Source organism: Coptis chinensis, chromosome 5 (assembly GCF_015680905.1).
Source record: "Coptis chinensis isolate HL-2020 chromosome 5, ASM1568090v1, whole genome shotgun sequence".
In the NCBI taxonomy this organism is placed as follows: Eukaryota; Viridiplantae; Streptophyta; class Magnoliopsida; order Ranunculales; family Ranunculaceae; genus Coptis; species Coptis chinensis.
This window is the reverse complement of record NC_141460.1, coordinates 43,784,736-43,806,194: the sequence shown is the minus strand read 5'-3', so window position 1 is coordinate 43,806,194 and position 21,459 is coordinate 43,784,736. Positions and strand designations below refer to the sequence as shown.

General features: G+C 36.9%; 2 protein-coding genes across 2 annotated transcripts; both read right to left on the bottom strand.

The window, feature by feature from the left end:
* Positions 1-2,599: 2,599 nt before the first annotated feature.
* LOC147497598 (PKS-NRPS hybrid synthetase cheA-like) lies at positions 2,600-3,433 on the bottom strand. Its single transcript, XM_086562937.1, has 2 exons — positions 2,857-3,433; positions 2,600-2,700 (listed from the first exon to the last, which is right to left on the bottom strand). The coding sequence occupies exons 1-2, from the start codon at positions 3,431-3,433 to the stop codon at positions 2,600-2,602; spliced, it is 678 nt and encodes a 225-aa protein (XP_086419063.1).
* A 7,513-nt stretch (positions 3,434-10,946) lies between these two features.
* LOC147497597 (boron transporter 1-like) lies at positions 10,947-20,835 on the bottom strand. The gene is made up of 13 exons (XM_086560024.1): positions 20,731-20,835; positions 19,532-20,649; positions 19,271-19,353; positions 18,998-19,190; positions 18,771-18,909; positions 17,432-17,597; positions 16,621-16,787; positions 16,186-16,359; positions 15,404-15,499; positions 14,733-14,870; positions 14,324-14,643; positions 11,766-12,030; positions 10,947-11,626 (listed from the first exon to the last, which is right to left on the bottom strand). Exons 2-13 carry the CDS (start codon positions 19,633-19,635, stop codon positions 11,318-11,320), a joined length of 2,154 nt encoding a protein of 717 aa, XP_086416150.1. The 5' UTR covers positions 19,636-20,649; positions 20,731-20,835; the 3' UTR covers positions 10,947-11,317.
* Between the last annotated feature and the right edge of the window lie 624 nt (positions 20,836-21,459).

The window sequence follows — 21,459 nt, the reverse complement described above, 5'->3', positions numbered from 1 at the left end:
ATGGGTCAATTTGAAATACCCCCCTGTTTGAGAGTATGAATATTAAGTGTGGTGGAGTATGAACACTTAAAGTCCACTATGTAGTATGGAGGACAATAGAGTAGCATTGAAGATAAGATAAGAGAGTGAAGATAAGATAAGGGTATAAAATATATTTCGACCAGTTATAAAATTTTGGCAGAGAATAACAAATTCTAAGAACATTCAACAAGCATGAAAAATGTCATAACTAAATCAAAATGAAAGAGAGATGAACTTACTCTAAGCCTACGATGGTTAGCAATGAAATTTCTAGAGGAGGAGTTGTTGATTTTGCGATTTCTTCATCGGGTTCGTCAACAATGGGAATTGGTGGCACTTCGTTACATTTTCTTTTTCGGGTTTAGGTGCTTGATCCTCCTTATGTTCGTGGAGGCATGTTTAAAATGAAAGTTTAGAACATTGATAGTTAGGGTTTAATGATAATTGTAATCTCCATGAAGTCATTGCTACATATGATATCCTAAACTTTATAAAAAATTGTTATAAGAGAATGTTTGAAACAAAAGTTTGTGCAAAACGTGATTAAGAAACATTTGTCAGAGATTAAGATGTGTATTGGACTCTGGGTTGCTTGTTCCATTGCCAATTCACTAAATTAATGTAAGTTCAAACAAGTGCCAAAATTAGCTATAAAAATAGGATTCAGAGTACACTGCAGAGCATCATAAACATACTCTGACTTATGTTTACAAGAGAAAAAAAAAATCTCTTTGCATTTCATTGTCGACAGAATATCCTTGCTTCGTTAAGCCGAGTTAAATTCTTATTACGAATTAAGATATCTTGTTCTAGAACCCATCAGTCCCTCGTTCACTTTGTGCTATAAAGGCAGCTGGTGTTCTTTTGTCACAACACAAGTTATAAAGCTCACCTGAAGCTCGATATGCCTTTGGTTCCTACCTTAAACCAACAAAGCACTTACCATATTCTGACATTTTAATACTATTTACAGAGCACTTAACAAAAACTAGTTAATACCATTTCTGACATATTCTAATACATTATGCAATTTATGACAGTATATACACATACACAAAATAGATATTAAAGCCAAAAAATCTTGTCAGTACAAGGATAGTTACAAAAGATCTAAATCCATAACATTTTTTGGAACCTTTTTATACCACTTCACGATCCTTGGTTCCATTATAGTTGCCCAATCCCAAGCTTTTGTGCATGCAAATGACTCCCAGCCTGGAGCAAGTGGAGGAATAGGACTATCATCTTCAAGCACGAGTTTCACAAAATGTGTGCCTCCTCCAATGTGGCCTATTGCCGATATCTGGACACTAGTTGGATCAGGAGCAGTCCACAAAGGAAAGTATGACATACAATCTTTCTCTCCAATGATGATAAGGACACACTGAAAAGTATTAGCAGCTAAAAATCCCATTGAAGGAAGTTCAAACCATTCTTTGGGGTTCATCGTATATAGAACTGTACATCGTAGATTTGTCTTGATCGCTTCTTTTCGTTCTTCTCCACCCATCATTAAAGTATAATCTGCCTCATGGGAAATCAACTCTGTCAACATAAAAGCCCTCAAAATAATCCATGCATCATCTCCATTAGACCCTAAGCATCGTGCAATCGTGCTAAATCCACAATGTCCATTCGGTTCAACATCTTGCCAATCCACAATGAAGTCTCGTATCAATAGATTTAAGTCACGTAACCCATCATCCCAATTAGACCCAATTTCAGGTAAATCTACAAACACTTGAATATGAGTTCTTCTTGGTTTTCTTTTGCATGGTACCAACTTCTTGGCTCTACTATTCTTGCTTTCTTGAGTTACAATTTGTTCCTCAACTGTTTGTGCATACTCGAAAGCTTAAGGCTCTCTCTTTATGTCACTTTTATCTTTATAAGTCTTCACACTAATTTTTATTCCAGGTGGCCTACACCTCACATTGGTGTTAACCCGAGGCTCTCGCATGAAAGCTGCCTTTGGATTACCTAGTTCTACACACTTTTTCAGCATCAAAACCTTTTGTTCATTTGAGAGCGATTGAAACTTCTTCTGAATCTGTGCAAGCTCGGGCTGAATATCAAAGGACCCATTAGGAAGATCAATCGGAGTGCTACTAAGCTGTCTCCACCTAGGGTGTATCAAAGATAAGGGGATGCTTCCCCTACCAATTAGAACAATTTTACATAACTCATGCGCACAAGGAATCCCATACATACTCTTGTAAACACAATGACAATGAATTTCATATGTCCTAACTCTAACAGAACTTATTAGCTCTTTTGCTATCAAATCCAATGTATCTCTAGAAATGTACCCTCTAAGTTGTACATATGTGTTTTGTTTGTAATGATGATCCCAGAGATTCAAGCTCCTATTAAAAAGACTTTCAATTTCTGTCACTTGGTTTGTCAGGAGATTATTAATCAAACTAAAGTTTCGGCAGAAGTTACCATAATTGCTAGAACGCAAATGCCTCTTCAAAGAGGAATGCATACTTTCAACTTGGTTACTGCTCAAAGTACCAAAATGCATATGGAGATCTATCCAAGCCGAGACAAACCTTTCTTTGTACTTCAAAAGCCACTAGTCTTCTATGTATTCCACCACACCATAATGATCTCCATACTCAAGTTTAAAACAACGTAGGTATTCCAAGTACTCAACTTCAGTACGAGGTGTTATCACTATTTCAAACATAAACATAAATTGTTCATACTCAACAAATTTCTCAAATGTTTTTTTGGCCTTTGTCTCAATGTTCCTCCTTATGTGAACTCGACACAAGAAGTGTGCATCTTCAGGAAACACTATAGCTATCGCATTCATAAGTGCTAACTCACAATCAATCGTAATTATCTTTATAGAAATAGCTTTGTAGTCCAGAATATCACGCAACCTCTTCAAAACCCAAAGGTAAGAACCTTCTTTCTCACTCTCTAAATACCCAAAAGCAATACAGAATGTCTTCATCATGGATGTAAACCCAACAACTTCAAACAATGGCATCATGAACACATTCGTCTTGTACGTGCAATCCATGACAATGACCTCGGGAAAACACTTTGCCAAATGAATTGATTGGGGATGTGCAAACAACAAATCTCTACATTCACCTGTTACTGGATTATCCCTATGAAACTCTATGTAACCAAATACATCTAAATTTCTTAGAAATTCTTGCATTTGGTTTCTTCCACTCAACCGAACCAACTGATTCTTGTGACGATAATTGTATAAAGTTCTTTTGTTTGACAAATTATTGTCATCTCTCTGTTTCAAGAGGGGTAAAATTTCACGTGGTTTAACACCACTCAAAGACAAATCCTGAACAATCAATTTTTCTTCAGCTTTTAACCTTCTGACAAATGCACGACCTATAAGATGCTCCCCAATAGTATGATTATGAGTTCCACACATAACACTCAGTATCCATCCACCTTCGTTTTGTAATTTCCCTTTCAACACAAATGGACCCACATTTCTTCGAACTGGATTGCCTATATTCTTTCGTTTTTTGTTCAATATTTTTCGGCTTTACGGATGGTCTAAATTTTCCACTCCTTTCGTAACTCAAGAAAACTCTAGGTCTTCGCCCAAGTCCCGAATTATCAGACCTTGATATCACAACCATAACTCCAACAGTCATACCAACTGTCGAACACCATCCGTTCAACGAGTGACGATCTTCGAAGACCTGCGTAAACCTTTGATCTTAGACACTATTGACGAAAATTGTTTTTTGCTAAGTTATTTATAAATAAATAAATAATACAAGCTTTCAAATTACATTATTACCTCAATTGTTGTAAATGATTCGGTCATATCGGGATAGCTAATTTCAACATTGTTGTAAAGTTCATCATCAGAATAATAATTTGATTGTAGTAGTGTTAAAGTTGATTCCATGTCACTTGGAGAACCTTGAAAGTTATCATTTTGATTTTGGCGGGAGAATTTATCTTGAATGTTGCTTCCAGCACGAGTCCATTCTTAAAGTGAAAATTTGGTAGGAATAACAACAATTTTGTGGGAGACTCAAGACTAACCTAAGAGAACAAAAGAGGGAGAGGGAAAAATTTCAGAGAGCATGAGTGGTAGGAGTGTTGGTGGAGTAGTAAGTACGGTGAAGAGCTCGTTTGAATTACAATGGGGTATGGAGAGAGGTTTAAGGTTATAATGGTCATATTAACAAAAAATGGGGTGTGGAGAGAGTTATTTAAGGTTATAATGGTCATATTAACAAAAAATGGGGTGTGGAGAGAGCACTAGTTTTTTTTTTTGAATAAACTTGCCATGTGTAGAGAGACAATCGGGGTGTGCCGAGTATTACTCATAAGAGTAACATATATAGTATAGATGCAAAATTTCATAGTATACGTGACCTAAGATTGCATTGTAAAAACATGGATATATGTTATAAAATATGTCATATAGGTTGTAGTATGTAATCAATAGTTCTATAAACATAAAGTATATCATACTTTATGGGTGGTCCAACGGAACAATGTAAAACAATTGTTTAAGAGTATGTCAATAAGAGTTTTATACGTTTGGTAGTATATCATAAGTGCTACAATCACTGATTTATATGACTATATATGTCATACTCGACTGTTATGTCACTTTTTATAAGATACGTCAATAAGAGTTTTATACATTGGGTATATCATAGAATCACAGATAGATATGACACTTTATATGTCATACTCGAATATTATGTTACTATTTATAATATATACTAGTAAGAGTTTTATATGATATATATGACACTATATATGTCATACTCAAATGTTTTGTCACTTTTTATAACATATATCAATAAGAGTTTTATACGGTGGGTTACAATATATCATAGGATCATAAGCTAAAATCGCATATGACACTATATATGTCATACTCTAATGTTATGTCACTTTTTATAACATATGTCAATAAAATACGTTGGGTAGTATATATGTCATACTCGAATGTAATGTCACTTTTTATAATATATGCTAGTAAGAGTTTTATACGTTTGGTAGTATCCTCTATATTATTTAGCGCTAGAATCACTTATAGGTATGACACTATATATGTCATACTCAAATGTTATGTCTCTTTTTATAACATATGTTAATTAGAGTTTTATATGTTCGGTAGTTGAATCACAGATAGATATGACACTGTATATGTCATACTCAAATATTATGTCACTTTTTATAATATATGTTAATAAGAGTTTTATACTTTTGGTAGTATTAGCGCTAGAATCGCTGATAGATATGACACTATATATGTCATACTCGAATGTTATGTCACTTTTTATAATATATACGTTTGGTAGTATATCATAAGCGCTAGAATCACAGATAGATATAACACTATATTTGTCATACTAGAATGTTATGTTAACATATGACATATTCCTCTGCAACCACTCCAACCTTCTATTTGTCAACTATGAATGTTATGTTCATAGTCCAATTGTGATATGAACAAAGAATATTCATAGCTCATGACTATGAACAATTGTTCATAGTCAATTGTGGTATGAACACTCATTGTTCATAGCTCAACACTCATTGTTCATAGCATTGAGTGTTCATAGCTACCGAACTATGAACAATCACTGTTCATAGCTACCGAACAATCACTGTTCATAGCTACCAAACTATGAACAATCATTGTTCATAGTCGAATTGTGGTATGAACAAAGAATATTCATAGCTCATGACTATGAACATTGATTGTTAAGTAATGCATCTGATGGACTATGAACATCTCATTGTTCATAGCTACCGAACTATGAACAATTCTACTTTCCGGTATGTTTCTGTTCACACTCCCTTTCTCCCCACGCATTACAAAAAAGAATTGATTTCTTAATCTCATTACTGTCATTAGTAACTAATCAGGCAAGTCCTCATCATACGAGGAGGAACCAGCAGGTATATTCACAATAATTTTAGATCTTCCGAACTCCTAGAGAACTCACTGATATATATGACACTATATATGTCATACTCGGATGTTATGTGACTTTTTATAATATATATACGTTTGGTAGTATATCTAGAATCACAGATAGATATGACACTATATTTGTCATACCAGAATGTTATGTTATTGTTTATGACATATTCATCTATTCGACGCTGTAAGAACGAACAGATCCATTTATGAACATATCAATATCACACTAACTGACATATTGACAAGCATTGATGGTCTTGTCTCATGGTGAGGGACAACCTCAACATCCCAACAATAAGAAACAACATAATATACAAACAATGCTTGTCAATATAGCGTATAGAATATTGCTCTATTTCATTGATACCAAATAAAATAAGAAAATAACACCATAGATACCGCTACAAAATAATTTAGAAGCCAATCTTGAAATCTTCACCATTGTGCGACAAATAGCACATGCTCCACTTGATCTAACTATTACAAAAATGCTTACAAAAATCTTTTTAGAATATTAGCAACAACTGCTCTAAAGCTTAGCAGCATTGTACTCCTCTTTCCTAACATCAACCATCCGTAATACGGAAAAAGACTCTCCCGTCGTCACTATAAAACTTTCCAATATTGAATTTCTCTGAAACCTTCCTCCCAACCTCATCCACGGGAAACGCTATAAGTTCAACAGGAGAAAAATAGTCACTCTAATAGTATAAGCTAAGTTTAGTTTACTCCCTACTAGAAAAATTACGTCGGTAAAAATTGTGGCATACCTTCCAAATCTCGACACCTATACTTTGTGTGCTCCGTAGATCGACACTTGCTACATTGCTTGGTCTTTCGAGATCATCCTGCTTCATTACCAACTTCCACTACGCCCACCAAACAAGCAACTTTACTTTGAACCCCATGAAAATAACAAACAAGAAACATTTTCTTGCGTTTATAAAAAGAAGATAATGCGCAAAATTATCACATACATCCAGTATCTCTATTTAACCCGACATCATCCTCACTCACATCGGCAACTCCTACAGCACGCTCAACATATTTGTGCTTAGCACTTGGACTTGTAAAATAGTGCACCACAAGAAATATATTGACGAATACAAATCAGAATCAACAAACTTTTGTAACTATTTAATGTTAACAGACAAGTGAGAATATGACAACAGTATAAGAAACTTACCCCCATCATTTAGATGCAAAAGTGGACATGTGGGCCTTGTGTGCCCGACGATACCACAGTGGCCACACTTCTTTTTTCTTGTCTCATTCTGACCTTTCAATCTACTACGTTTATGCGGCCTACCCTTCGATTTTACGTGTGGTGGATCATTAACAAATGGACGATGGGTGGTTTTAGGTGGGGTGAAAGGCATCTCTACCTCGGCGGTGCCTTTAGAAGACGAAATGCCATCCATTGTACCACTTTCTGGTGGAATATAAGGCATTTCAAAGGGAACTTGTGGACCCTTGAAGCTCTAGAAAAAAAGATGATAACATGGATTTAAAAGCTTCGCTATTTTTGGCTGTTTGAGAGGCCCACAAACATATCTTCTTGCATTTCCCTATAAGCTCACTGTGACGAATAATGGAAGCAGCCTGCGAAGAAAAACTTGGATCGTTATTTGGAACGCATTGATTTTGCAACTTCGTGTCCATCTCCTTAAAAACAGCTCGGGGTATTTCACGAAGGTCCTCGTGTTTGTAAACTGAAATGATATGTCTACATGGAAATCCAAACGAACTGAAATAGCCCACATGAACATCTAGCATCCTGCTTCTAAAAGGTTGTATTCCATACTTTCGTCTTTTTTGCCTATTCGGATGGCGGTGATGGTGTATACACGAATATTGTCACCCACATCACGTTTATCTTCTACGGTGTACATCGATTCCTCCCCAGAATCGCTTCATAAAAGCAAGAAAAGCAGCTCGAGTATAGATGGATTATGCCCGCTTTGCATATTCAATCAAGTGGCTACCAATGAAAGGCTTCGCCGCTCGCGGTCCTTACCACTTCTTCGTGTTCGGTGACGGATATTTGCAACTGCCAATTCCATTTTCCCAAATAGCTCAAACAGTCGCATCCCGGGCTTAACATGATATCGTATAACAAAGTTAATAGACTCGCAACATTGGTTGCTTCTGCAACCGCCAAAGAACTCACCATGAAGATATGATTCTGCCCACCTCGCCCATTTCTTCTGTACCTTCATTACCTATGTGTTATGACTAACTTCGTATTTTTCCACTAGCTGTCTCCACCTTTCTTCGAACTCTCCCCGAGAATGTTTTATAAACATAATAGAGCTGAACTCTGTTGCAAATCCAGGGATTTTGACATTAGTGATGCAATTTTTCAATACGTGCCAAGAGCACAGCCGGTGTTTCGAATATGGAAGAATAGATTTCAAAGCTTTACGAATCGCTGCGTCACCATCAGTAATGAATACCACACATTGCGTCAATAAATGATTTCAATACCCACTTATAAGCGTCGTCACACTCACTTATGATCAAAGCAAAACCAAAAATTATAGTCTGTAGGTGGTTGTTGATTCCAGCAAACACAACGATCGGCATCTGGTACTGATTGCTCCTGTACGTTGAATCAAACAACAACACATCACCAAAGCTACAATACTCCAGGCGGGAGGTGGAATCCGCCCAAAACAGCCCAGCCAACTGCCCACTCGTATTTAACTCATAGTTGTAATAAAATAAAGGATCTAACTTCACCTTGTCCTTTAAGTTGGCAAGCAGTGTGTTGGCGTCGCCATCAATACAGCGACTTCTCCTCTCTTTTCCCATTTTGTTATACAAGTCTTTTTTCGTAAAACCAACATTAAGAAAACCTCCAGCTATATGTGCAAAGTGACCTATCACTTGGCATTTACAAACACCCACATCATTTAGGCAAGTAGCAAATTCCAACGCTTCTCGACTCACATTTCTATGTGACCGAAGAAACATTGAACTCGGATGCAATACAAGTGGATGTGTGTGTTCCCCAATAAACTCTTTCACAGTTCACAACTTTGCTTCATAATAAAAAACAACAACAATGCAGGCTTTACAATTGAACCTAGTGACATGTCTGGGTGTTCTTTTGGGTGTCATCGATTGGAGTTTATCTGCATGTCGTTCGCCTTCGGCTGAACACACAAATCTCCGCTTAATAGCAACTCCATTTGCGCATTTTCTATAAACATCCTTACGAACACCGAAGCCGACTGATTTGGCATACTCATTATAAATAGTGTATGCCTCGTCCGAGGTCTTGAACTGCATAGATAAAAATGTTGCTTTGTCTTCTATATAAGCCCTATATGTATCAGACTCTTCAGCATCGCTATCACTACTATCAATATTTTCATTCTCCATTAGGGAAACAGTTGATTCCACATCCAGAGAATCACTTTCATCATACGCAAAACTTTTGAAACATAGACTTCTAAGAAACTCTTCGTCATCATCAAGCCTTATTTGATTCGTTATATGAGCGCCTACCTAAATAAAGAAAACTTTTTTTTAGTACAAACGACCTAAATATGAATTTTTTAATATACCTTAAAGAGAAGAGGAAAGATTAAATCGACTTCAGTGATTGGATGATAAACTAACCTCAATATTCGAACGTATTCAAGTCATGTAGTGTTGTTGGTTGCTATCACTCTTTTTAGCTCTACTTCCTTGCTGTAAACTTTAGAGAGTGAAAAAAGTAAATGATTGACCATAAATTTAAGAAAAGGTGAAAGGGGTGAAGATTTGGGCGTGCAATCTAATTGAGAAGAATAGAAAAAACGATAAATTGGGGATGAATGAAAATATGTGAAATGCCAACGCTACCCTTAGGTGGGCACTTCGGCTACCGGTTACGGATTGGAAAATATGTGGTCAGGAATTGTGTTACATCACGCGCACTGAAGAACTGCTCATAAAAGAAAACTATTTGCTTTTTTTTCGATAATTAAAGAAAGCTATTTGCTAGGTTTTGAAGAGTTGTATACAAAAAATGAACAACCATACTACTGTAGAAAATTAGAAACCACAGTTGTTATTTCCCCATCCTCATATATGTAACATATACCTAGAAGAAAGCCTTACTATTGGTGAAAACTTATGTGTTAATGCAACTTAAAAGCTGTATGATCTTCAGTTTTGCCTAATATTTCTTTTAGCAAGGAGCAATAATTTTAGATATTGACGCTCCTATCCGTTTAGAAAAGAAAGTCGTAGATGACAAACGCACCATCTGATCAGAACTGCATTGCCTTCACTTTCCTTGGACTGTTCGTAGTTGACGCCCAGTAACTAGGTATTGTGCCTAAAATCAGATTGATAGATAGCCACCGTTGGCCCTATTTAATTATGATCTCGTCTCCATCACTGGCTCGAGCTCTAGTACATTGAGTGCTTACTCTCACGTGACTCGTGTCTTTAGGTAGTTTTGGTACATGATGTTCTACCAACATTGATTGTGAAGGAAGCAGGTAAGAATACAAAGTACAGAACACGTTCTGATTATCCTTGCAAAAAAAATTTAAAGTACATGGAAGTTCAGGATTAAAATGACTGTGCCCTGACCAATGTAAACCTGCAAAGCAGATATTCAAATGGATATTTTCTTTTAATAACCCCCTTGGTATTCCGACTCCTTAGCAGAAACATAAATGTCCATACTACACCTACCTTTTGAGTTTTCGCCACCGCCGAGAGTCACAATTGAGTTTGTATTAAATTTTCGAATTCGGATACAGGCATAAAAATCCGAACCTATCCGTTTGTACCACTAGTTTGTAAGGAGGATACACGCACAAAGCAAAATTTACTGCCCACTGCTTAAAGTTACAACTGGAGCTCAAACAAGCATACTTGAGAGGTTGAATGCATCCTTGCAAAAAAATTATTGATCTTTCCGTGATACCAGCACTAAGCTGTATGTAGGCTTCAAACAGAGTTAATTGGTTCTACATTTCAGGACATAATCCTAGGATCATCATTCAAATTCATAAGCCCAAATGGCCGTCAAATTTCTGATGTAAAGTGAATCTAAAATTTGTACAATGACATAGCCCGTAAGACGTGCAAGTACGATTATAGCTCTAAGTAAATGTGATTCTCATTACAGTATCATAGCTGAGTTCCTCTGCCCATCCTGTTCTAGGAAAGAAAATACAGAAAAGATGACAAAACCCGACAGACGACAAATGGCCGAACTTATATAACAAGAAAAGAAACAGCATGCGAACAATTTCACCAACAAATAGACACCGAGTTACATAGACAAAAAACAAGACCTCTCGAGCACATTCAGAAACTTCTTGTTGATATTCACTTCAGATTTCAACCAGGGGTTGATCCACGGGACTTTGGTCCAAGCATAGATAGTCGAGGACTAGGTGTTCCATCTGTTCCAGGAGCCTTCCCATTCAATGGGCTCCGGTCTACCCTGACTTCACCAAGACTAGGACTGTGTGGCTGCCGCTGTGACATCCGTGGGCTATATGCAGACCTCATGTCATCTTGTGAAGCGGGAGTAGAACTAGTTATTTTTGGACTGTGCGTATGGCGTATTTCACCACGACTTCTCGTGATTATCTCATCTAGAATTTCCTCACCATCATGAACATTTCTCACTTGTGGATCTTGATCCTATTTACGTTATATAGATAAAAAGATGAGATTAATCAATTCAATCCGAGCTTCACATAAATCGGGGGGAAAAAGAACAAAAAGAAAAAGAAAAAGAATGGAAAAAACAAGTATCAACAGTAGTAAGCAGGGGACTTACTTGTAGTGAATATGCGATTGCAGGGGCTTCTTCATATTCTGCAGCATCCAAGTCTTGCAGATGAGCTCCTTTGAAAAACTTGGGAAGCAAGTATTGCCGCACTGGAACTAAGAGCATAATCAAGAGAGGGAAAAGGACACCAGCAAGTGGAATCCATGTAATGCCAAAGCACACAAGCAAGTATACTGTCTGGAATAAGGTGAAGGCCGCAATTGTTCTGAAGGGCACTGTCTCAATGAAGGTAGTGTGATACTCCTCCAACACTCTGATAGAATTAATAATGAGGATCAGTGGATGTGGGCGTGTAGCTTATACTTGATAGGGTTATATACTAAAAACATTACTTTTGTAATAACTCTAATTCTTTATATTTTAAATGAGAATCATATGGGCAAATGTTATGCATATTATATATGTTATTAGTTATATGCATGCGTCTAATACTTTATGTTGTAGATAATATGGTGTGTGGTGACACACAGAAGATCATATCATCAGTACTTTATAAAGTATAAGTAAACGTTCACAACCTAGATGAATTTGGACAAACCATTGGGTACGGTTGTAGCTTAATCTGGTATTAGTCTATCTTAACTACAATATTACACTAGTACACTTTGTGTGTATTGAACAGGACCAAATGAGGTTGTTTCTCTTTATATTGACTATATAAGAGAACAAACACCTCTGTTACTATGGATGCTTGTTCTCTTAATCCGGATATAATAACGGGCACTTACGTGCATTGTACATTGCTTTAAATCATCAAATGAGTGAGATTTATTTGTGAATCAACAAACTCGATGGATTGGGTAATGACATTATATGTAAGGTGTGCTGTTGATTATAGAAGGAATCCGTGACCCGCAGGAAGTCGGGTTGATGATGTCCCCTTGAGGAGCTCATAAGGATTGTCATGTAAACCCTGCAGGTGGATTTATTCTGACATGACAATGAGGTCGAGTGGTACTACTCAAGGACAAAAGAAGTTGATTAATGTAGTTGTCAGTAACTTGACTTATTCAACGGACATTCAATATCTTAACACGGGGAGATCAACGAGCATATAATATGGAGCTCATACACGTAATTTGGGATTAGGGCGGTAGTGCAACAATGGCCTTTAGTGAAATAAGCCATTTGTTGACGGACTTGGGCCGTGTGTTCTGGGCGAACATGGGAAGCCCAAGTCCGTCAGGAGACCTAACCCTAATTTCTCCTCATGGTCCCTGTTGTAGCCTATATAAAGAAACCTTTCTTCTTGACCGAAATTAATCAATTTCAGTGATTGAAAAAGAGAGGCAAAGAGATAGAGAAAGGGTTGGTAGATCGTTGCCCACACAACGTCCATTCTAAAGATAGGAATACAACAGAAGATCAAGAGGTTGCTGATTCGGATTCTCAGAGAAATCACAGCTGATCTAAAAGGTATGATTCTAACCAAAATTGTGAGAACCCTTTATTCCGCTGCGCGTGGGTTTTCGCAGTTTGTAAATCATTCGATGGAACCATAACAGTTCCTATAATACTTTCATGCCAAAACTAAGATAAGGTTATTATGATACCCTTCTTAGGAAAATTTCTTGATTCCCCGTTTATGAGGACCAAATGAAGATGAATTACAAGATGATTTATGGTGACTCTTAAGCTTTTCAAAGTAACTCTTAAACTTAAACCTGAGCATATTCATTCATTAAGTATTTAGTTAATGAGGATTACCACTATATGAGAAATCATCTTCAGTAGTTAAACTCGTCGCCATGCAGGTGACACAAGGTGTCAAGCCTACGTACAAGAGGGGGCTTAAAAACCTAACACAATAGTACATATTCCCGGAATTAAACTATATTCTTTTATATCTACTGCCAAGGTATGTATTCTATTAATCTTTTCTTACCACCTCGATCCAAGTCGTATTCATTCCACATAATGCAAAGTAACTTATCCTGGCAAAATGTTTTACTTCTCATGTACAATGATATGCAGTATGTGCATCATACTCACTGCGTCCCAACTATTTGGCTGGCCATCGATTTGACAAGGATAGAAATTTAACTAGTTCAAGATAAAAGATGTATGAGTGTATAATTATTATCCCAACTACTAGTGAATTAGATGTATTGTCATAACCTAAATTTTCTTGGGCTCATAACGAATCAATTTTATTTAACCTGTTTGCATGGCTTCATCTCTTAGGAAAAACAAGGGAACCTGGACCATATGTCAAATTTGGAAAATGTTAAGATCTGAAGGAGACTGGAGGGGAGAGGAAAACTACCGCACACCCAAGCACAGTAGATCCTGGTAAAATACATAAGTGCAATGGTATAACTGGAAGAGCCAATAGGTCAGAATGGATAAGGGAGGGAAGGGGATAACACGCTTGGATAAAATTAGGACTTGGAATGCCAGAAAGAAGGAGATCCGTACAAACTATAGCAAAAGAGCGGAATGTAACACGAACAGGAAGGAACATTTTATATCCTATTTTTACTTTTGTGTTTGTTTTTTTTTTTTTTGCTATCTAAACGATCAGGCAGGAATTATCAAAAGCTTACTTGTATCTTCGGCTCGGAGCAGTAAAAAGCAGTAATATCCTCTCCCAAAACTGGTTCCCTGGCAAGCTTTCGATAGCCATAAATGCAAAGTAACCCCAGAGAACTGAAGTTGGGATCTTTTTCAGAAGAGGCATAGCAGCAACACATCCACCAACCATGATGGATTGAAGCAAATTGCTGAGTCTTTGTTCTTTAACCTCTACGGGTAACAGATCATCAACATCCTTTTCAACATCAAACACAGACTCATCGACAGGGGTATCTATGTTGCCGCTACTTGAAGCCAACTGAATCGTGGATTCTTTCAAATCTTTCAATCCCTACACCAAAGCAAGCTCATCAATAAGATACAACAAGCTAAAAGTTGAGCTATAGATGGTGCATATTGCATCAGTGTAGCTTAACTTACCAGGCTGGGTGGAGTTTGATATACTAGTGGAGTCTGCATTTGGTTGTATGCTTCCTTCATGCTCCCATACAACTGACCTAAGCTAGAATTTTTTTGTATATTTCTGTGAGCTGTTGCTACCAGCTTATTGCGCAAAAGCTGTCAAACACAATGTAAACTGGATCAAGGTATCAATGATAAACAACACAATACGTACGACTTTGAGATGCATTAGATAATTGCTAAGTTACATGGACACAGATACATGTGTCCGAATCCGACATGGATATGAAGTGTCTGACACGGCGAAATATAAAAAATGTGTCCGTGTGTGTCCGACACAGACACGGATTATTGTTGAAATATGGAGTGTCCGTATAACATAGGATAATTGTAGAAGGACAACACCGATCCTCCTTCCTACTACAGTGGGAAATAAAAAGGCAAAAAGTTTTCCAGATCCAAACGAAATAGAGCTGAAAAATCGTAACTATAAGATCTGTCACATTTATACCAAACAATATCCCCCTTGTTAGGAATTAACGATATTGGTGTTGAAAAATTAAACTTAGACGAAGACATTTGCTCATACTGTCACACACCATTCACTCAATGAATAAACCAAAATCTAGGTCGAACAAGCAAAACCACTTTAGTTGCTTTCTCGACATTAAGCTAATCTTCAACGGTACCTGATGCTTCAGAGTAGCCAAGCTTTTTGTATGCATTGGAGATTGGGGGATAACGCCATTGGAAGGAGGAATGCCAATCAGACCACAAAATATGACCTGCTCAGTAAACACAGCAAAAACCAGAGGGTCATGTGAAGGGACTCAAAAGTGGATTATGTTATGAATGAGAAGATATCCAAATTTTCAGTAAAAGACTCCACGGCCATCTATGAAGCATGGACACTGATACGCGACACGGATACGACATGACACGGACACGCAGACACGGCATAATTTAAAAGAGTAGGACACGAATACGTCATGGACACGTTATATATATATATATATATATATATATATATATATATATATATATATATAATTGAAATTTAACATTCTCCACCAAATTTTAATAAAAATATGAACACTAGTTTTGAACATGTCCAACTCTAAAAGATTAAACAACAACATATATGTCCAATAATGTAAGTTAATGCCAACGAAAGAAATAACAATTACAGAAGATTTGTAACAAATATATATAAAAAGGACTTGGCAATCATCAAGCGCAGTCGTGCATTGTGTCTCATTTTTTTTATTTCAAGAGTGAAATAAAACCCCTATCAAGTCGTGTCTTCTTTTAAGTATTTTAATCACTTTTAAAAAAATAAGAATAAAATATAGAAGTGTCTCCCGTGTGTCCCTAGTGTGTCCACGGAATGTCGGAAATTCTAAAAATTAATTAATAAATCCGACACTCCAAATCGAGTATCGGACACTTCATAGATGGCCATATTGCTTACCAAGAAACCCAAGAGAAAAAGGTCGTAATGAAAAGAAGCTGGCTTCTTAAGATTGAATTCCTTTTGTTGAGCCAGTTGAGAAGCAACGCTGTGATCGAAATAGTATAGCACTGCGATCATGGTTGCCGGGATAAATGCTCCAATAATATATAACATCGGCACATTCAACATTTCCTGCCCAGTAAATCAAGTGTGAAATAAATTTTTGGATGCAGGTTGTCAGATGGAGAAACCACTAAATTGATGCAGATACGCAGAAAGCACTCCATAGTGGATCTAACATATTAGCTAGACAGTACCCTATGAATCCACTTCTCCCAATTACACACATAGATCTAAGAAATCTTAGTTTAAAGGTAAATATTAAGTCACAACTGATAAGGGTAAGATTTTCACAGAAACGAAGGATGATAGTCGACTAATTTACAACAATACCTTGACTACAGTCCAATTTGAGTAAGCACCAGGAGACCATGGATTTGGGCTGAAGAGGCGCCGGGGGATTCCTTTTGGAACATCATTAACAGGTATATAAGACGCAGCAGTCCACACAAGCACCATAAATGGAACCCCATAATCAGCAATGAACCCCCTTAGCCACCCTACAAATACATAAAGATTTATCAGTTAGACGTCCTACAAAACAGAAATGGCTACTTATGAAACATTTTAGTAAAATGGAATTTGAAAACAATTGATTCTTGAGACAGTATAAAATTAAAAATAAAAAACAATTATAGAAAACAGTAATATCCAACTGCAATAAGTAAAGTATTTTCTGTTTGGTACTTGAATTCGGAACTTGACTAAGTCGGGACTTGAACTCGGAAGTTATAAGGATTGTTTTGGTACCCCTGTAAACTTAGCAAAGGCATTTGAGCTAAAACAGAGGACTTTGGTTGTCTTAGTAGGTGGCTCTACACATAATCTCCTCCAAAGAAAGTACAATAAAAACTTTGCCGCCATTTCAAAACTTGAAAATTTTGAAGGTATTGCAGCTTCTATAGAGGAGACTTGGTCAAGAGGGCACTACCAAACAGCCAAAGCCTTTACTTCAGTCGATTTCCAACCAGGAAATGTTGCTAAATTTGCAGGTTTACCAGGCACAGCCTAAGGTTACAAAAGTCACTGACAAATTGAACTTTTACCTGAATTTCTCAACCAATAATCTGACTTTAGATATGTTGTCCACTAATATATATGAATACATTATTGAGGTGTTCAAATCAAGCATACAAACATATACCTGTTCCATAGCGCCACGATCGAGCTTTGCGACTTTTTAGTCCAGTAAGAAGAAGACCAAAGGATAGGACCAATGCAAACATTCCATTTCCAAAACGCCATGATGGTAGGAATGCTGTCTGATTAGGGTCTTCTCTCTTGGGTATCCGGAACTCATCAACTACTCCCTACAATGCAATTTAAGAAATTGAAACTAGATGATGCTGGCATTCAGTTCATGGAAAAATTAAATACACACTCAAGTGAGTGATTTCCAATGAAATGTAGTAGATGCATGGAAGTTTACTGGACCGTCCACATGGTTGATGGCTCCTCAAATGGAAAAATATGATAAGTAAACATGCATTCGGTGGTTATGGAACAAGGTTTGGAGATCACTTAAGCGCAAAAGGCATAAACTCGAGTGGCAAAATTGTTTGAGGGAATATAGAAAAGGTACAACATCTCTAAACTGTTGGAGATGGCATCTTGTTACCGAGAAAGAGAGTTGGAGATGGCATCTAGTTACCGAGCAAGTGAAGCTCATTCGGTATCTTGTTACCGAATTTGAGAAAACAACCTGACTAGTTGGATTTTTCGTATCTCAGTTCTAAATGAAGTATGATATTTTGGCATCCATATGCCGAAATGGATTGAAATTTCGTATCTCATCAACATTTCAGAGATACGAAATTTCAGCTACACTATAAATAAAGTTAAGGTTTAAAAATTAGTAAGGAAGACAAAATTGGTTGCTAGGATTTGGAATTTGGTGCCTTTTTGAGAGTTTTGTTCATGCTCAAACTCATAAACTGTCTACACAATTGGTTATTTGTAGAATTGGTGTGCTCCATAATTTTTGGGACCTACTCACAGCCACATCATTTCTCTGATCGAAAATCCTCAATGACAATGGTACATCATTCAGCCAACACAAACTTGGAACCTGGATTATGACAATATGTTCTTGATCCAAGCCATTACATGGATCTATTGATAAGTTTAATCGAGCCCGTCCCCTTAACAATGGATTATTTTCACACATTGGTGTGCAGAAGCATCTCCTACTTCCCCATATGTTTGTTTTCATCTCATATAAACCTCATTTTACTATAGTATCTTTCTTTCTCTAAGGTTTCAATCTCAGCTGAATACAACCATGAATTCACTTCAGGCATAGAATGTTGCATTAATAGGAAAAACAGGAAAAGAAAGTAGCATTTTTTATTCACTAAGTTGGTAAACTGCTTTATTTGTGAAAATTACGAAAATTCTACTTATGACGCGGTTTGCAGTTCAATCATTCCATGAATTCACTACATCTCACCCTATTCATTTCATCTGAGGAAAAAGTTTCTCACCCGAATAGCCTGCTGCATAAAAAGCATCGCTATTAGAAGTCCAAACAGTTCACCGGCAACACGGGTAAATCTATTGATAATGGAGCATGCACCTAAAACAGCTAGCAAGAAAAGAAGGAGTGCCGTCCACACGCAGACCCTGAAAACCCACCAAGAGAAGAACGGCATTCAATTTCCCTTGAAATGGTCATCTAGACATGCATCATGGAAAGAATGCTTATATATACCATCCTGTCCATGCTAAGAACAGCTCCTGTCCCAAATCTCGCCTGTCCTTTGCAAAGTTGAACATGAACGTGTACATTAACACTGTTGGCTCTGCAACACCAAGTATAAGTAGAGGTTGCCCTCCAATGATTGAGTGTATGATTCCACAAATTGCCGTTGATGCAAGTGTTTGGACCGCAGTTATAGACCCATCTGTGAGAACAAAATCATACACATCTTTACATCAAACTAATACAAATAACAACATAACATATGAAAATAAGTTCTCTTACTCGTGTTCCTCTCCAGTTGCTCTCCAAAAGATATAACGGGAATTGCTGAAGCGAAGAAAATGTATGTTGTGGGAGCAAGGATCCTTGAATCATCAAAAGATATGGTGTTTATTAGACATCAATCCTCTCTTAAACTTACGATGCAACAGTTTATTCAGTATGAGATACGGAAGGCACAAAGTAGTGAACAGTGAAGCAAGTATAACAATCAATGGCGAATTGATACTAACTATAAAATGAGAGAAGCTAAGCAGGACAAACCTGAATCCCGCACGAAAACCACCTGTCCAGTCTTGTTTATAGCATAATAGTCTTCCTTGAAGATCATTCTTGATTCCTCGAAAGGGAACAAATGTTTCTTCCATAATATTCTCTATCTCAACTTTTCTTATATTGTTCACCCCCTCCCCCTTCTCTTCACAAATTACTAGAACAAACAAAACTCGAAAATATACTAAATACAAATAAGACTCACAGGACTCGAGAGGCCACAAGACACTTAAACAAGCATTTCCTACGAAAAGTACTCTGGGCAGATGAACAGGAACTATTATTTTTTAGTGGAATCCGAAGGAAAACAAACAAAATGGCGATTCATTGTTACCAATGAGACCTTGAGTTGGTCCATGAATTACTCTATACAGTTTCTGAAATTTACATCTTAAGGATATAAAAGAATGGTATGGGCATAAATCTTGTGTTAGGCTATGAAGAATTAAAGAATTGATTAGGAATGAGTTTAACAACCAAAAATGGATGTGGAAATGGTGAATGCTTCAAATTGCCTGGACTACTTGAATTCCATTTTCAAGCACATCAACAACGCTAGCGAGCAGAGGCCATTCGGAATTTGGAAAGTAATAAGTTAGCGAACGGCTTCCATCTAGGCAGAACTCGACTAACGATGGGATTCAACTAAACTTAAGTCCATTTTTCTTCTTTCTTCAACAAATACCAAAGAAACTACTCATAAACTGATTCCAAGTACTGTATACTCCAATCTCCGTAAAGAGATAGACTTGCATTCAGAATTTACGAGATTAGTTACATAGTTTCAAACAAGTAAAAGCAAATGGCCACTAGAAAATTAAAATCAACGAACGCCTAAAGATCGAAAAGACTAATATTTAACGGCAACCCATGATCATAAACTTGCTAAAGACGAACTAGAACAAATTCAAGTAAATGGGCATTCCAGACAAGGACAAAAAAAAGAGTGATGATCTAGCAGAAATGAGCACCAAACCAAGAAGTGAACACAAGCATGAACTCCTCCTTTCAGATTACATGATTTAGAGAAACACCCTTTTTCAGAAACAAACAATCTGACAAGTTTGAAACAAGTAAAAGTGTCTTTAAAACCTTCAGTTACATGGAACCTTTGAGGACAAAAAAAACCAAGAAAACAGTCAGAATGTAATGAAATGTTAGATATACCAAGACAAGATTAAGTGGCTTACAGATGTCAAAGAAGTAAATGAAGAGAAGTATGAGCCACAAAGCAAGAAAGAAAGAAAGAGAGAGATCTTTGAGCAGCACAAAGTTTGCAAATGGAAGTGTTTTTTAATGTGAATGAAAGTGTTTGGCAACTGAATATATATAATAGAATAGAATAACTCTCCTGTAGAGAGAGAGAGAAAACGGTTTCAGTCAAAACAAAAACAAAAACTAACTAAGATTGGAAGTTTTGAGTAAAAACATGATATAACGTGGAGTTTATTACTAGAGGGAAGAACTGAAGAAGTGTGAGTGGAGGAGTGCATGAAGGAGAGAGACAAGAAACAGTGACTGACTGACTGTATGATGCAACTGAAAGGGTTGATGAGCAGAAGTGTGATAAGGACATCAAAAAGGGCAATTTGAACAACTGAAATATCAGGATTACCCTTGAGGCCTTGACTATTCAAAAAGGGCAAGAGTAGGGAAAGAGTATGCCTCTGGTATATATATGTCTTTTAGAATCAAATAGAGTGAAGAGTCTACCTAGACTGATTCAATGCTATAGAATCAGTATCCACTATCCAGATAATATTTGTCGAAAGAAATGGAAAATGGAAGTAGTACACAAAATGTGTCGGCCACAACATACTGACGAGTGACGACTAGACCCAACTTGCACCCTCGTGAATTTGGCTTTCAACATGTTTTTGGACAAAAAGAAATGGATCAACTCAGGCATCATTGATTTA

Excerpts from the sequence above, each read along its gene's own strand:
- LOC147497598 (XM_086562937.1), bottom strand. The coding sequence starts at position 3,433 with ATGTGTGGAACTCATAATCATACTATTGGGGAGCATCTTATAGGTCGT. Across the intron at positions 2,701-2,856 it reads AAAGATAATTACGATTGATT|TGATAACACCTCGTACTGAA; the intron begins GTGAGTTAGCAC and ends TGTTTGAAATAG.
- LOC147497597 (XM_086560024.1), bottom strand. The coding sequence starts at position 19,635 with ATGGAAGAAACATTTGTTCCCTTTCGAGGAATCAAGAATGATCTTCAA. Across the intron at positions 17,598-18,770 it reads TTATGCAGCAGGCTATTCGG|GGAGTAGTTGATGAGTTCCG; the intron begins GTGAGAAACTTT and ends ATTGCATTGTAG. Across the intron at positions 16,788-17,431 it reads ATCGTGGCGCTATGGAACAG|GGTGGCTAAGGGGGTTCATT; the intron begins GTATATGTTTGT and ends ATGTATTTGTAG.